The 18,096-nt window shown below is 34.5% G+C and overlaps 1 protein-coding gene across 3 annotated transcripts in view; it reads left to right on the top strand.

The window, feature by feature from the left end:
• LOC116463747 (death domain-containing protein 1) overlaps positions 1-18,096 on the top strand; it is a 66,151-nt gene that overhangs the window by 6,159 nt on the left and 41,896 nt on the right. For 2 of the 3 annotated variants that reach the window (XM_032147000.1, XM_032146999.1), the window contains 4 exons: positions 3,181-3,511; positions 6,343-6,522; positions 7,614-7,858; positions 17,807-17,971. In XM_032147000.1, coding sequence (XP_032002891.1) covers positions 3,181-3,511; positions 6,343-6,522; positions 7,614-7,858; positions 17,807-17,971 — 921 coding nt within the window. The remainder of the gene's footprint in view (positions 1-3,180; positions 3,512-6,342; positions 6,523-7,613; positions 7,859-17,806; positions 17,972-18,096) is intronic. The other variant, XM_032754178.1, reaches the window with a different exon arrangement.

Below are 18,096 nucleotides of genomic sequence, written 5' to 3'. Positions count from 1 at the left end.
GTATATTAAATATATAATATATAAATATATTTTGTATATTAAATATATAATATATAAATATATTTTATATATTAAATATATAATATATAAATATATTTTATATATAATTATAAATTATATTTATATATTACATAATATATAATTATATATATTATGTAATATATATGTAACAATTTCTTTATCCACTTGATTGATGGGCATTTGGGCTGGTTTCATATTTTTGCAATTGTGAATTGTGCTGCTATAAACATAAGTATCCATGTATCTTTTTCACATAATGACTTCTTTTCCTCTGAGTAGATACCCAGTAGTGGGATTGCTGGATTGAATGGTACTTTTACTTTTAGTTCTTTAAGGATTCTCCACACTGTTTTCCATAATGGCTTTACTAGTTTACATTCCCACCTGCAGTGTAAAAGTGTTCCTTTTTTACCACATCCACATCAACATCTTTTTTGTTTGTTTGTTTTTTGATTATGGCCATTCTTGCAGGAGTAAGGTGGTATTGCACGGTGATTTTGATTTGCATTTCCCTGATAATTAGTGATGTTGAGCATTTTTTCATATGTTTGTTGACCATTTGTACATCTTCTTTTGATAATTGTTTATACATGTCGTTAGTTCACTTTTTGAGGGGATTGTTTGTTTTTTCTTCCGGATTTGTTTGAGTTCCTTATAGATCATGGATATTAGTCCTTTGTGGGATATATAGATTGAGAAGACTTTCTCCCACTCTGTGGGTAGTCTGTTTACTCTGCTGATTGTTTATTTTGCTGTGTAGAAGCTTTTTAGTTTAGTTAAGTCCTATACATTTTTGTTTTTGTTGCATTTGCTTTTGGGTTCTTGGTCATAAAGTCTTTGCTTAAGCCAATGTCTAGAAAGGTTTTTCTGATGTTATCTTTTTATTTTATTTTATTTTGAGACGGAGTCTTGCTCTTTCATCCAGGCTGGAGGGCAGTGGCACGATCTCAGCTCACTGCAATCTCCACCTCCCGGGTTGAAGCAATTATACTGTTTCAGTCTCCTAAGTAGCTGGGACTACAGGCGCCCGCCAGCACGCCAGCTAATTTTTACATCTTTAGTAGAGACGGGATTTCACCATATTATTCAGGCTGGTCTTGAATTCCTGACCTCAGGTGATCCTTCCGCTTCAGTCTCCCGAAGTGCCGAGATTACAGGCGTGAGCCACTGTGCTGGGCCTCTGATGTTATCTTCTAGAACTTTTTATGGTTTCAGGTCTGATTTAAGGCCTTGATACATCTTGGGTTGATTTTTGTATAAGGTGAGAAATGAGGATGCAGTTTCATTCTTCCACATGTAGCTTGCCAATTATCCCATCACCATTTGTTGAATAGGGTGTCCTTTCCCCAGTTTATGTTTTTGTATGCTTTGCTGAAGACCAGTTGGCTGTATGTATTTGGCTTTATTTCAGGGTTCTCTATTCTGTTCCATTGGTCTATTTGTATACCAGTGCCATGCCACATAACTCTATTTTAGTGTCTAGCCTAGATCTATTTGACGAGGGCTAGAGAGAATGGAACCATTTAAAAGTCTCCTTGTCCTATTTCATCTGTCAGTTGAGAAACATAACTCCTGGAAGAAAAGTGTATTCAGATGGTTTCCAAGGCACAGAGGAGAGTCATTCCTAAAGTTATACAATGCTGGGTCACTGTATCCTCTATTAAACAATGTTTCTCATTTTCTGAATTACTTTTATCACCATCACCAAAGAATACTCAAGCAGAACAATGTGCTGAGTCACTTTCTATTCCTTCTAACTATGAGTTTAGAATTATAAACATAAATCAATGACCCTCTCTGCAATTTCTACATATTTTTTGGATTTCTATGTTAAATTGTACTTTAAAATTCTATTTACCAGTAATTGAAAAACGTCTAAAATCTGATTATTCTAGAGCTGGACCTTTATGCTATGTTACATATAGATCCTCTTATTTCTCTTCAACATTGCCAGTATTTCAATCATTTCACTGGTATAAATGAGAAGTAGTAAAAAAAGAGGAACTCAAATTGATAATTTTAATGTAGAAAATCAGCATTTATTGAGCACACATCTTAGGCCAACACATTATTATAAGTTTAAATGTTTTATCACATTCAGTCTTCACACTGTTATGAATTAGATATTAGTTTCAATTTGCAATGAATAAAGTAACCAGCACTTTTGAACGATTTGAGGAATTATGGTATTATATTCAAGAGTTTGGACTTTCACATTAAAGATAAATGGAGCGAATTATCTGTTCTAAAACATACCATCTGTGGGATCTTTAAAAGAAAGCTAAATTATCTGAGCCTCAGTGTTTTTATCTGTAAAATAATTATGTTAGTAGCACCTGCCTGCTACAATAGTTGTGAGAATAGTGTGTAGCCTAAAAAATACTTAATAGAAAGCAGCAAAGTATTAGCTATTTTAATATTAATTATTAACATGTAAGGTCAAGTAAATAGTGACTGGTCTCAAATCTGAATTCAAATCTATGACTCTATAATCCTCGGCAAATTTGACGGTTAAAAAAGAGTAAAATAAATGATCAAAATAACATTTTGGATTAATTTTTTGGGGATTGTAAGTAATCTTTGCCTAATTACTATGACTAATAATGAATTTACAGTTCTTTTTTCTCTTTCTCGGCTTTTCTAAAAATATATAATAATCATCATCATTTGATCTAGTGTGTTTAGACAATTCCAATACTTCATATATGTTTACTCCCTCCCCTCACAATTGAGGAAATGAATATTCAAGTACTAGTACTGATTTTACCAAGAAACTTCAGCAATATTCAGCTTCTTATTGTGGAATGAATCAATTGCTTAAATAACAATAATAACAAAAGTAATTATAGCATATATATATATATATATATATATATCTCACAACTATGGTGTACCAGACATAGCTCTAATTACTTAATATGTAATGGTTCATTTAATTAAATTCATACTCCCATAAGATAGGTATTATGTTATCACCATGTTACCATTGAGGAAACTGAGGCACAGAGAGGCTGAGGATCTTGCCCAAGATCACAGGGTTGATCAGAACTGGAATTCACACCAAGACAGTGTAGATCTAGAGTCTGTGCTTTTCTGCATTTAGCTGTAAAGTACATAAATCAAATAATTGGAAAAATGACATTCTTTTTCCCCTTCCAGGTATCTTGATGTGCTGAGTGATGAGACTGGCCCTCAAGTGTCTTGTTATATTACAGCACCATCATATGTTTTACAACAACTAGAATGCCGGATAGTAAATCACATGAGTTCTTTAATAGTGGGTGATAATGAAGAGTTAGTTAGCAACGTCATAACTATTGAATGCTCAGATAAGGAAAAGAGAGTTCCATTTCCAATAGGCATTGCAATTCCATTTACTGCACGTTACAGAGGAAATTACAGAGATATCATGGTGAAAGTGTGTGACATAAACCTTCAATCAAGTTACCTAAACCCAAATTCACTAGAAGGAATGAAGGGAGGTTATAAGGTTAGTAAATTCTTGGCTATATCTACATTTGCTGTTTGGCTTCTCTTTAAATATTACTCAGACTAATAGATTGTAGTGTAGATATAATTGCTCTACTAGTAATAAATGAAAGGATTTTTGGATTTGTGCCAGTGCTTTCACAATTTATTGCCATCCATAAAGATCAAAGAATGGAAATGATTAGCCAAAGTTAGGAATGGAGAGCTTGGGTCGATCACCTACCAAATGTTATTTTTTTCACCTAGGAAACAAAACCAAAATCATGGCTTAATTACTTTTGTGCTTTAGACTAACTTCAGACCAACATTTCTAATATGATGGACCCTTGCCTAAATTTAAGAATGTTAGAATCTCCAGATGATAGTAGCTTTAATTTTTATTATTTGTGAGTTGGGAAAATATATAAAAATTTAAAAATTTGTGTGTGTGTGTGTGTGTATGCCTTGAGATTGTCAGTAAGTCTAGAAATGAAATTTGGTCTATACATGGGAGAAAGTATATGTGGTAGTTAAGAAGTGGGCTGTGGAAGAAGATTGGTTAGGTTTGAAATACGGTTTCTACACTTTTTTGCTGTGTAAACTTGGGAAAATCAGGTAGCCTTGCTGTGACTCAGTTACTCCATCTGAGAGATAAACATGATAATAGTGTCTACCTGGTATGGTTGTAAGAATTAAATAGATAATAAACTTATGAAGAGAGACGGAAACCTATAAACACATGTTAGTTGTTAATAAATTATCATTTTCATGTCAGATTTTAATTGTAATAACTCTGAGGCTCTGTATGATCACAAATTCATATGCTGTGAAGAGAGAATATAACAACTATTAAATTTAGTATGGAGGCCAGGCATGGTGGCTTAGGCCTGTAATCCCAGCACTTTGGGAGGCCAAGGTGGGCGAATCACCTAAGGTCGGGAGTTTGAGACCAGCCTGACCAACATGGAGAAACCCTGTCTCTACTAAAAATACAAAATTAGCCGGGCTTGGTAGTGCATGTCTATAATCCCAGCTACTTGGGAGGCTGAGGCAGGAGAATCACTTGAACCCGGGAAGCGGAGGGTGCAGTGAGCCAAGATCGCACCCCTGCACTCCAGCCTGGGCAACAAGAGTGAAACTCTGTCTCAAAAAAAATAAAAAAATAAAAATAATAAATTTAGTATGGAGTTTATGGAGACTAATATTTAAAGTTTTTCTTTGGGCCACTGAACTTATTTTTAAACAATTAAAATATTTATCTCTTTCAGCTTTATGTAAGTTGTCATTTGATGAGGCGGGCAGGGAATAAATGTAAAAAAATTCATATATACATGGAATTATTTATTATATATTTATTTTGTGATTTTGATTTTTTTCTGGGTTTTAAATAAGGTTTTATAGTTGATTGTGAAATCTAAGCCTATTACATTTACTTACTCCAATTCCTGCAACTAATACATTTTATATTTAGTATCAGAAGTTTATAGGTATGATAGTCTAGTCAGCATTACCCTTGATTGGGGCTCTTAAATTTTGGCCAGTCTGTGTAACTATCACAATACAAGCAAAAACTGCTTGTAGCCCACTTGTCACAAAATGGGTTTGGAAGATGGTTAGTAAATGGATAATTAAAGCAAGAGAGAGAGAGAAAGAGAGGAAGAGAAAGAGAGAGAGAGAGGGAATCATTGTCTATCATAACAAATATAGGCATGAATTTTTCTATTTACAGTAAGAAAAAGATTTTAAACTCTGGATTACTTCCAAATTTTTATGTGGATCGTATGACATTTTAAAATTCTAATTATTTAAAAACCCTTTTGGCCTTTCAGTATCTATCAAATATGATTGAAGTGCACAGCAACCACCGTTGGTTTCTAGAAGATCTTTCTTTTTCACCTCTCACAATTTTCCCTCTGGCCAGTTAACAATATTCACCATGCCCTGAATTTTCCCAGAGACAGATTCATTCAGTGATATTGTGAAATCTCTTCCTTAGTCAGCTTTCAAATGGTAGACTATTTTCCATTGTGATTGTCCCTGAAATGTTTATTCGTGTATGTGAGCATGATTATCCACTCATGCTGGGGCAGAGCCCGGCTGCTGTTTGGGGAAGTATGAATAGACCAAATTACTTCTAAGTCTGCCTCCTCATTTTAAGCTTTGGTGATTATAGGAGAAGATCATTTTGTTTTCATTTATGTACGCAGTTCCCTTTTGTGCAATAAAAAACCTGAAGTATGTGTCTGTATGCATGCATTACAAATTTGAATGTCATTGTATAAAAAGAAACACAAATATCTTAGTCATTTGCTCCCACTGCACAGAGGAGAGGCAAAGAGAAAATGACTTTATTTGGGGAACCTAAGGTATTGTGAGCTATTAGAAGAAAGAATTTGCTGACTGCACAGGTGTTACAGTGTTTGAACAAACTACACAAATAATGGAATTCTAGTCCTTAGGATTCCCTAGAACAGTGTTGAATGTTTTGGATAAAGGTCAATATTTAAAATCGATTCTCGCTAATGGAGGCTAGAATTCTAGGAACAATCATATTTGTGAAAACACTGAAAATAATTGCCCATTATTCACACAATTTTGGGGGAAGATTTAATTTAAATTTAAGAAGTATGTCTATTTCTGTTTTTTATTGTGTAATCTAAATCTGAGAAACTCTTACCTATTTCTACTTAATCTCATAAAGTGACCATCCATTTTAGGTTATTGGAATCATTTTAAATTGTAGGTGATTAAATAAAGAGTGTATAGATTTTTTTGACAATCCATAGAGTCTATACAGCAAATATTTTTCAAATTGGTGCTATAGCTTATTTTAATGTTCTTTATTCTATACAGGGGACCTGTGCTTCAGTAAAAGTTTACAAATTGGGTATCTTTTCTGTTGTGTCTTGTTTAAAGAAAGAGTCGTTCACAGTAACAAAGAAAGGCCTCACTCTTAAGTCAAGCATGGATTCCCGAATATCCTTAAATTACCCTCCAGGAGTTTTCACCTCTCCAGTACTTGTGCAGTTAAAGGTAAACATATTAAAAATAGGTGAGTTCCTGCTCATAGATTTTGTGGGTCATCAAGCATGGTTCTAAATAACAAAGAAGGTACCAATGTTTAATACAACAATAAATGGATTATTTTCTTGTAGTTGTAATGGCCTAATATATAGTCATATCAGTGATAATGTAATGATTTTGAGCATATTAAATCTCATTAAAAATAAATCTTCTCTTTATTCGAAAGATTTTCCCAGTTAGTATTTTGTGTTGTGTTGTTTTGTTTATGACATTTATTGGGAAAATTTATGTTACAGGGCTACGAAAGAATTGACAACAGACTTTGGAACATTCATATAATTCAAAGATTTTGATCAGAAAGGATGGCAAAAAAGAGGACAATCAATTAAAATATTTATTATAATAAATATTTGGTTATATTTAATTATGAAACAGCCATTTTCTGGGAGTAAGGATTTAATATATGCAAACACTATTTGCAAAGGGCATGTAAATGTATATTTTACAAGACTTATTTCCTCAAATAATATTCCCTGTTCATCTAGCCTCATTCCTCTCCCATGCTCTCCTCTCTATTTCTCCCAGTTGTTAATGTAAGTGGTAAGCGAAGAAGAACGATTAGGAGGAAAACATATAATAAATATCTTATTTATAGAAATTTTCCACGAACTTTGAAATGTTGGAATCATCTTAGCTATTTTTTATTTTTAACCATTCTTATGTGAAAAGAAACAAGTCATGTTTTTCTGGTTTCCAAAGATCACTCGATCTAACAATAGTTCTAATTAGAAATCATTATAAAACATCTATTTTGTTTTCTAGGTCATTTTGTTGCCTGCAATTAAGTCTGTTTCTTAGTTATTTATAACATAAGACAGGGAACCCAGATTTCAGAAAGACTTTGTAAAAAGGGCCCAAATACTGTGTTCTTTTATACATTATAAATATTTTATAAAATGCATTGTTGATTACAGCTAACAATGTATAGAGAAATGTATAAAACTATGATCCATAGAATTTTCAAAAAACTGGATTAGAAATGTACTAACAGTTTTCATCTTTTCTATTAAAATATAAGAAAAAATATATTTTTTGTTTAGATCCAACCAGTTGACCCAGCTCTGGTGGCACATTTAAAAGCACAGCAAGATACTTTCTACTCAGTCCAATCCACAAGCCCTCTGATTCACATTCAGCACCCATCAACTTATCCTTTTCAGAAGCCAGTCACTTTATTTTTACCTTGTTCTCCATACCTTGATAAAAGCAATCTTGGTTCTGAGATAGATCATAAAAGAAGAGCAAGTGCCACAATTAATAGGATCACACCTTCATATTTCAACCGGTGAGTAAGTTTCTAATATTGTAAACTGGCTTAATGTCAAACAAAGAAGCTTAGATGATTAAAACTTGCAGTCAAATGTATTTAAATTCTGTATTAAAATATTATGAAATATGCTTAATCTAGAAAGAAGATATTGTGGATCCACAAAAGGTAATAATTTTAGCTGTTATGGATCCCAAAATTCCTACAAGTATAAAGATAAACATGGAGACAATAAGAACTCTAGCAGAAATGCATGCTGGGGTGGCGCATTTTAAAAACTTCAATCTATTCAAAGCACTGGAAATTTAGTCAGCACAGGTAGGAGAAAGACATACCTTAGTCCAGAGGAATTATACTCAGTAAAAATAGCTAGATGCTGACAATCGAATCAGATATTATGCAAAGGGATCTTGTCTCTAGATTCAAGAAAGAGATTCAAATAGCTACCAAACTATAAAAGGTAGGTAAGAAAAAAACCAAAATCCTCCATGGTGTTTTAAGAAAAACAAATCAATACCAAGATTTCTAAAGAATATATATAAAAAAATTGTTCATTTTATTCACTATAATTAACATTTCTGAAAGCTTAGTGCTTTTTCCAATCTACTTCATTGTTTTACTATGCTTTATATAGTTGATCCTTAAACAATGCAGGGGGATTGGGGTGCCAACAACTAACAGTTGAAAATGTGTGTATAACTTTTGACTCCTCAAAAACTGAACTGCTTATAGCCTACGGTTGACCAGGAGAAACGCCTTACCAGTGATATAAACTGTCTATTAACACATATTTTGTAAGGTATATGTACTATATACTGCTTCTTATAATAAAATCAGCTAGAGAAAAGAAAATGTTATTAAGAAAATCATAAGGAAGAGAAAATATATTTACTATTCATTAAGTGGAAGTGGATAATCATAAAGGTTTTCATCCTTGTCATCTTCATGTTGAGTAGGCTGAGGAGGAGAAGGAAGAGGAGGGGTTGGTCTTGCTGTCTCAGGAGTGGCAGAGGAGCAAGAAAATCTGTGTACAAGCAGACCCACAGAATTCAAACCTATGTTGTTCAAGGGTCAACTGTATTTCTTCCTTTATTCCTTGAATTATTTAAGCATACTTATTTTTTGGTCTTTTTTAGATTATTCTATCATCTATCTATTAACATGATGTATAACACTATATCATCTATCTAGGAGCATAGTGTAATCCTGCAGAATTTCATACTGATTCTGTTCTGTGGCTCTTACCCTTAGACATTCATTTCAAAGTGTTGATTTTAATTTTTGATCAGATATAAATAACAGCTCATCTTCTCCCTTTTCCCCCAAGCTGAAGCAATTAATTTTGTGTGTGTGTGCTTCTTGACTACTTTCTTGAGCCAACAAGCAAAAGGGTTTTGGTTATTGCTACCAATAACCAAATAACCGGAGAGGGTTATGCCTCTCTCATGGCCAGTGATGCCCTTCTGAGATTCCAGCTTCATGACTTAGTTCAAGTTCCCTCCCTGTGCAGCTGGAGGTTGTATCTTATGTCTGGGAATAGATATTAAACTGTACCTCGAGCCCCTGGCATGTGTGCGTGGTTGGGGTTGAGAAGAAGAGGCTGATAGGGGAAGGAGCACCCACAGAATCAATTCCTCGAGTTCCCTAGGGAAGAAAGAGAATTCTTGCTTTTTAGATTCTTGAGTCCAGATGTAGGGGGGATTTCTTTTTCAGCTTTTGAGTTCATATAATTCTGTGTGTGTGTGTGTGCATGTGTGTGTGTGTGTTTATGTGACATTTTGTCCAGAATTCCTGTGGAGTGGGAAAATGGCTATTCGTCATCAGTTAAATTGGCCAAGTTGCTAGAATAAGCCACTTTTTTTTTTGCCTTTGTACATAATCTGTCTTCTAGAAAATCTTTCTTCTGCCACATTTAACTGATATACTCTTGCCCATTCTATAAGTTCCAGTTCAACTTTCTTTTTCTGTCCAGATATCCTAAGCTCTCTAGGACGAATCAAGTGCTCTTTTTTTGTGCCAAATCCATCCTTTGTACACATCCCACATTCTACTGTAACAATAATATATATTCTCTTTTACATGTCATGATTTAGCACAATTGCAACATAGTAAGTGCTAAAAACATGAGGTAAATTAAATAAATTAGTGAGTAAACTCATGGAAATGTAAATTGTATTGCAAATTCATCTGCACTTTTTAACAATGTTAAATTGATATGTTGCAATGTGCTATGTTGTTAGTAGCCTCAGACATAGTAGGTGCATTTTTTTCCACCTAGTGGAGCATAAAACAAGCAAATGAGACTCCATCTCAACTGTTTATTTAACATTCTTTAATCAAAGAATGAAAGCCAGCTGGACATTTTCTATGGAAACAGAAACACAAAACGCAATCCATAGCCCAAGTAATGAAAAAGATAAAAACTACTCGAGGCCAAAGCATAGTCTGAATATTAAGAATGAAAGGTCTTTATTGTGTTATATTCCTTTATGTCTGAATGATTTCTAGGGAAAAGATGAGAATCATTTAATTATGAGCCAGAAAAGACTTCTCACAGCAGTAAATTGGGAAAATACTTTGTTAAACAGGAGCTTATTCCTTACTATGCAATCAATATTTTAGAGAGTTAGATAGGAAAATGGTTTTTGTCCATGAAAAACGACATTTCCTACACAATGCAATTGTTTTTAAGATTAAGTTGTTCAAATGTAATATACGATTTATACCCGAGAATATTTATAAAATATATGTAAGTCATACCACATAATGAAATGGACAACTGGTAAAGCTGATATCAAACAGTAAATTAATCATTATCAATAAAATTATGCATCTCCTTACTTGCCCCACTTCATTCCATCCCCTTTGTCCTCATGACAGTCATTCATCCCCACCAAATTTAACCACTATTCTGAAATTTTCAATCATTCCTTTGCTTTTATTTAATTCTCTGTTTGATCACATATATTTATATTTGTCCTGATACGTTTTCTTCTTCTTCTCTGGCAGCACTCTATAGATTAAAGTTGAGTCACTCTGGTTTGTTTGGGAGAGAGCACAGTTCACTAGGGGTCATCTTTGGAGACCACCTACCACATTTGCTATAAGATGCTAAAGTGAAAATGATTTTTTCCACTGCTTTGGAGATATTATGTCACTCTTTATTGCTGTTCTGAAGACTGCAGTGGATGTAATTTTCATAACTATATGGGTGATCTGCTTTATTTTCCTGCTGCTTTCAAGATCTTTTCTTTGCATTTGATGTTTTGCATCTATCTATGATGTGTCTAGATACAAATTTTAAACTTTTCTGAATACAATATATTGTGCTTCTTGAATAAGTGGATATATGCCTTTTCACATTTCTGAAAAGTTCTTATGTGCTTTCTAATCAAATGCTGGCACCTTTCCATTGTATGCACTGTCCTTCTGAGTTTCCAAATAGATGTATATATAACTACCTCTTTTTAAATTCCGTATTGTTTTACTTTCCTTGTGTTTCCCATCTCTATGTGCCACATTCTGTGCAATTTATTCACATTCCAGTTTGAAATGTCAAAAATAACGCATACCTTAAAAATGTACTTTTAATCTGTTATTTGAGTTTTGTTTTTAGACAATTTATTTTTTATTTCTTAAAGTTATATTTTCCCAGCTACTGGGGAGGCTGAGGTGGGAGCCCAGGAGATTGAGGCTGCAGTGAGCTGAGATCATGCCACTACACTCCAGCCTGGATGACAGAGTGAGACCCTGTCTAAAAAAAAAAAAATTCTACTTGGCCCTTATTTAAATCTCCCTAATTATCTTTAGAGTTTCTTCCTTCTTCCTGCCTGCTTATTTTTGGGATACTGTCCTTCATTAAACTTTTCATATATAGTTGTTTTCATCTTAAATCTGCTAATTCTAACATCTGAAGTCTTTGGGAGTGTTTATTTCTGTCATCCATGGTATTTAGCTTCTAATTTGTTTGAGAACTTTTGCTTGTGAGCATGCAGACATGGGGTTTCTTCAGGCATAATGGAGTTGCTTTCCTCAAGGTGGCATTTGTTCGCACCTCTGCTGAGAACCATCTGCTACTTACCTGGGGCTACATTAGCCTTCTTGAGAGTCTTGGTGAAGGTCTCAAGTTCACCTTTCCCACATGGCTGTGATCCCAAAGACTGACAGTGTCATGTTCTGCTCGCTTGATTATTGCTTACAGTCTGATGCTCCTGCATCTACATTACAGGAAAGGTGTTTGCCATCTTAGTAATCCCCTCATTCCTGCCTGGTTGCTCCCTTAGCTGCAACCCTGACTTCACACATTTTATTTGGAGAGGAGTTTGGAAAATTTCAAAAGAATTTGTATCAAAAAATTCTTTTAAAAGTATGCAAGCCAAAAAAATACGTATCCAAAAGCACATTTATCAAGATCTAGTTGTTTTACACTAGAGATTATTCCAAATTCGTTATTCTAAATTTGTTATCTATACTTCTGGATTTTGTGTATTAAATTTATAATGTTTTAGAGTCTACCTAAGAAGGAAATGATAATTTTATAGATAATAAAATCACACATACTACATTTTCCTTTGTGATTCTCAATGAGTCCTGTATTGTCAACACAGGCAAATCTCATTTAATAGAGTAAAATTGTTTCAGTGAAACATTGAAGTAAATGTTTACTGAGAAAATAAGATTTGTTTCATGTGTTAAACTTGGAGGTAGTGTACTTAGAAGTATTTTTAATTCATATATACTGTTTTCCTTAAGAAAATAAGGTTCCCTGTGAATTGGAATGCCAAGTGAGAAATAATTTAGTTTTTAAATAAAAAAGAAACTATCCTTGAAAAATTCCCAATAGTGTCTATTTCCCAGTTACAGAAACAAAATATTAAGGTGCATTGGAGCAGATTTTTTAATCTTGTGAAAAATCTTTTGAATATCGTTTATGTGGTATTTAGGCCATTTAACTGGGAAAGATGTAATTGTGCACTGTTAGGCTTGAGAAAATGCAGGCTGGAGGGTATATTGCTTTCCTTGCTAGATACCTTGTATTTTGGGAACTGTACTATAATTTCTGCAAATTGCCCTTTCTATCCATGCAGATGCAATGGGAGCTTCTATGTTCATTAATATCCCTACATATAATTAAACACTTGACCTACAAGAGGCTGATCATAATTCCCTGATGCCTAATAAAAAGGGTAATTTGGAGGGTAGCTCGTATCTTAGGATATAAAACTCAGGAGTTGTCAACAGCCATGATTTCTGCTGCTGGAAAAAAAATGATCATTAATAGTACTAGATAAAAAAGGAAAGATGCAGAGAAGTAATTAGATAAAGATGATGTTCCAATTCCAGACAGAGTTTTTATTTGAGACTCTCCACATTTGTCTGTTTGCCCCATTAACAATCAAGGATTACTATAATAATTGACTTATAACTAAGCAAAATGGATTTGGGTTTCTGTTACCTGTACCCCAAAGAGTCTTAGCCAATGCATCTACTTATCTGTATACTCCTTGGTATGTGAATCTTATCATCCCTAGGGATAGACAGGCAAATCTACAAAGTGAGCAGAACCTCCTGAGATGAAAGAGATTGAAGTCATCACTCCTTTTTTTTTTTTTTCTGAGGTACAACATTATTGAAATGTTTCTGTTGGGTTTAAGTGGATATTCTGCTCTCAGCTGGCAAGAAAATATAGCATAATAGAGAAAGAAATTTGAATGGATGACTAAATTTCATCCTAGGATGACCTAGGCTCATTTTTGTCCAGAAACTGAATAAAATATAAGACAGTTCTAGCACTGTGAAAATTTCTTTGAAAAAATTACTGTGTGGGCATGTTGGGGGCCAGGGTGCGTGGGTCCACTAAGGTACAGTGTCATTGGGAGCTCAAGCTCAGGGTGGAATGAGTGAATCACACATAGCATAACAGTGGAGAGAGAGTTTTCTTGTTTTTCCTCACCTTAAAAACTATTGCCGGAATAGTGGCACATGTAGGTAAATACACCAAATGAGGGCATTGCATCAGCTCATGGAGGATCTCCCATTTTCAATAGCAGTGAGGCAGCAACATCAGCAAAGCAAAAGAGAATGGGACCATACATGAAGACTGAGGACTACTTAGATTATGGAGGGTCTTTTTCTCTGTACAATAATTGTAACTGTGACACCTTGAACTGGGTAAAGCTCCAAGGGTAGATGGACCTACAGTCAGAATGTAGAGTCACATCAGGAGAGAACGTTTCTCTCAGCTGTGTGGTAGGCACTCAGGTCATTTGAATTGATATCCAACAATGATTACACCGATTACAAATGGTAAAATTAAGGTACACAGTTTGCCATAAAATATGTCAAATATTGACATAAATATGGCAATATTTATGACATAATATTAACATAAATATGACATGTTTTAAAATATGTCAAATATTTCACCACTTTAAAGACAAATAACAATCCATGTAGAAATAAAAACTACCAGAAATTTATCAATATATTATAATATTCGACTTCAGGCAATGTGGCTATGTGGACTTTCTTCTTCCCTTTACTTTTCCATTTTAAATGAATTTTATAATCAACATGAATAACTTAAAGTGGGAAAATATTTGAAGTTTTTTGAATACAGCACACTATTTAAAATTGATACTTTAATGACTATACTTTTCTGAGAAAAAGTTAACCTCAAAACATTGGCGACATTCATGTTTAAAGATCTATGCATCATGAATATCACAAAGAAAATACCCTGAGAGTAAAATACAATATAGAATGAGAATTTTGATGGTTTGAATGTTTGTCAAATTCTGTATCATATATTTTTTTTTTCCACAGATACAGTAGCATGACATTTTAATCAGTAGCCTCAGAGAGATTAGTACTGTCTGGGTGAGTCCCAAGCAAAATTGGTCATTTTAAAATAAACACATTTAAAAAATAAATCTTTACTATTTTTGGAACTATCACTGTGTTAGCATGTTGCCTTTTATGGAGTTTGATCAAGTGCTATTCACTGTCAGACAATACTAGTTGTCAAACTTTGCTAATAGCATATATTAAGGAAATAGTTTAGTTGCAGAGCTGTTACCAGCTGAGAAACACAAGTATACGACCAGATTATTTAATTTGAATGTGGACTGTGCCTATTAAAGGTTAAGTTTAATCTTTATATCATTAAGGACTCTTTTGATTTAAGTGACAGGAAAGCCAATCCAAAGTGTTTAAGCAAAAAAGAATTTTTGATATATGTAAATTAAAAATCTGAGGATGTATCTATCTATATATTTATTCCTCAACCAGGAAGAACCTAGTCTCTCTTCTTCATCTCTATCTGCTTTCCTCTGTGCCAATTCCATTCTCTGACATGCTTGTTCCTCATTCTGGCAACATAGCTACATCTTTATAAGTCCAAATTCAATGGAAAAGAGGAAGCCTTTTCCCTATGAATATGCATAAAAGCCCAGGGCCTGATTCTCACTCCAGATCTGTCACAAACCCATCACTGAATGGATCACTGGAACCAGAAGACAGATATAGCGCAGAGTAGCCTGGGTTATGGCATGATAGCAAAACTCTCAAATCCCAAGGGCTTAAATGACAATCTTTGCATCTGTCATGGCCATCAAAGGTAGGCTGCTTCTTGGTCATCCTCATTCTAGATAGAACAGCCACTGTTCGGTTGCTATCAAAGTGGCAGAAGAAAGAACTTTGGATAGACCCATATTAGCAATGAAGTGCTTGGCCTCAAAGTGACACATATTTTTTTCATTTACATCATTTACTGGAACTAGTCACTTGGCCCCACTCAACCACAGAGGCCAGGAAGTGTTACCCTGTCATGTATTCAGATCAGGGTGAAATTGGATATTCTGGTGAGCAGCATTAATGAATGACCAATGCACTATTTGGTTTAGGTTATATACCCAGTGGTCCTGGGAGTAGGGACAGCCCCACTACCCTTGGGAGCCTGTCGGTCTTCAGAGATAATTTAGGTTTTTGACAGAAAAAAAAGTGAATGAATGCTATCAGAAAAAAATTACATTGAAGTCAATTTCTAGTAAATGACCAATATTCTGGATTCAGTAAGAGTGTAACTTCTTGTGTGAATAAATTATTAACTTCCAAGGGTTACAGAATTTACCATATCTGTGGTTATAACCCAACAGCATAAAAGTAAATGCTATTTTCCCCCTAAGCTCCTAATTTTAATCTAGCTGATCCCGTGAAGTAACCAATACAGAGTAAGAAGTTTTCAGAGTAGACATTTTAAATCAAGTTCAGTTTCTAATCTGAATCTATGGGTCATAGGACAGGTCAACCTGTGAAAGTAAGTTGGTTTTTAAGCCTGTAACTCTAGTTCACTTCACAAATGAAGATATGAAATTCACATTCTGGTCTCCATTCATATACCATGGCTCTGTTTCTTTGTGGAGTGTAGGTAGCATCATTAGACTAAGTATTTTTCCCCAAAGATGTTTCAATATCAGGGACTTTTCTTCCTTTAGTTGTAGGGAACAGATGTTCACCTAAACGAATTCAAGAAAAGAGTTTATTGTGAGGCTACAATAGTGAACCTCTGCTTTCTCCATCTCTAGGACTATATGGCTCCTCTTCTCTTGATTTTTCTCCATTTCTCTCTTAGCATCTATTTTGCCTTTCTGAATAATGTTTCTGCTTATTAATTTTTATTGACCAAGGTACACAGAAACAGGACTGTGACAAGTTACAGTCCATGGGCCACTTAGTCAAATTCCAAAGAAAGAGAATCAAATTGGCTGGCTGTTGGAAATTGGTATACTGTTAGTCACATGAACTGTGGTTGGGGAAAAATATCACATGGTACATACAGCCAATTTCTTCAGGGCCTTTGGGTGGGGCAGGCTACACAAGAAGGAAAATTGTAGAAGAAAGCAAATTAGCTGTGTCTACAGTAGAAAGTAGGGTTAGAATATTAATACTACTTATGCTCACTACAATTATAAGTGCTTTACAAATATTAATTCCTTTAATCCCATGATGTTGGTACTTGTGTTAGTCCATTTTCATGCCACTGATAAAGACATACCCAAGACTGGATAATTTATAAAGAAAAAGAGGTTTAATGGACTCACAGTTCCACGTGGCTGGAGAAACCTCACAATCCTGGTGGAAGGTGAAAGGCATGTCTTACATGGCAGAAGGCAAGAGAGGATGAGAGCCAAGCGAAAGGAGAGACCCCTTATAAAACCATCATATCTCATGAGACTTATCCACTACCACGAGAACAGTATGGGGGGAAACTGCCCCCATGATTCAATGATCTACCAGGTCCCTCTCACAACACGTGGGAATTATGGAAGCTACAGTTCAAAATGAGATTTGGATGGGGGCACAGCCAAACCATATCAGTACTATTATGATTATCATATGACAGGTAAGAAAACAGATTCAGAGAAATCAAATAATTTGCCCATGGTCATACAGTTCATAAGAGGCAGAGTCACCCAGGCTTTGAAACTGGGCAGTTTTGCTCCTGGGTTTGTGCTCTTCCCTTTTTTGCTATACAACCACTCTGCTATTCTAGAGCATCTGGGTTTACATCAGTGAGTTTATTAATGTTTTTGGGTACTCTCTTAAATCTATTTTGCCAGTTGTAAAAAGCTTGTCATTCTCCAGAGCTCATCTCAAATATTAGCATTTTCACTTTGCAAGCTTCCCGAACCTCTTGCTTCTGCTCCTAAACCACCCTGTATGTTTCTTAATTATCACAAAGGTCATCTTGTGCTGTAATCAGATACTACTGTGTTACTACGTGCTTCTGTAGGACAAGGGTTATATAGTTTGATCTCTGTATTCCTGGTGCAAAGCATAATTCCTGGCACATAGTATGTACTTAATGAATTGTTATTAGATCATTCACAATGAAAGAATGCATGCATTAAATAAGATTTATACCACGTAAATTGTACCAATATCTCTTCTGTTACCATTATATAGGACAAAAAGTACCTCCGTAAGAAAACCTGGGAAAAATGCCAGTGAATGTTTGAAATTACTGGGATTCAGAAGCCAAGACAGTGGTTGGTGTGGGCTTGATGATGTTGTTGTGAAAACCATACAGAGCGGCTTGGTATCAGTTGAATTGTATGAACATTTGGAGAGGTAATACAATCAAAAACAATCAAAGTTGATGATACTCTTTCTTGATGGTCATAACTGGTGTTTATAGAAATGGAATAGTAAGATTAAATTTTTATTCTTCAAATAGAAATATTAACCATTCTTTA

This window comes from Hylobates moloch, unplaced genomic scaffold (assembly GCF_009828535.3).
Source record: "Hylobates moloch isolate HMO894 unplaced genomic scaffold, HMol_V3 SCAFFOLD_57, whole genome shotgun sequence".
NCBI lineage: Eukaryota > Metazoa > Chordata > Mammalia > Primates > Hylobatidae > Hylobates > Hylobates moloch.
The sequence above is the reverse complement of the archived record's forward strand: the minus strand, read 5'-3'. Positions and strand labels throughout refer to the sequence as shown.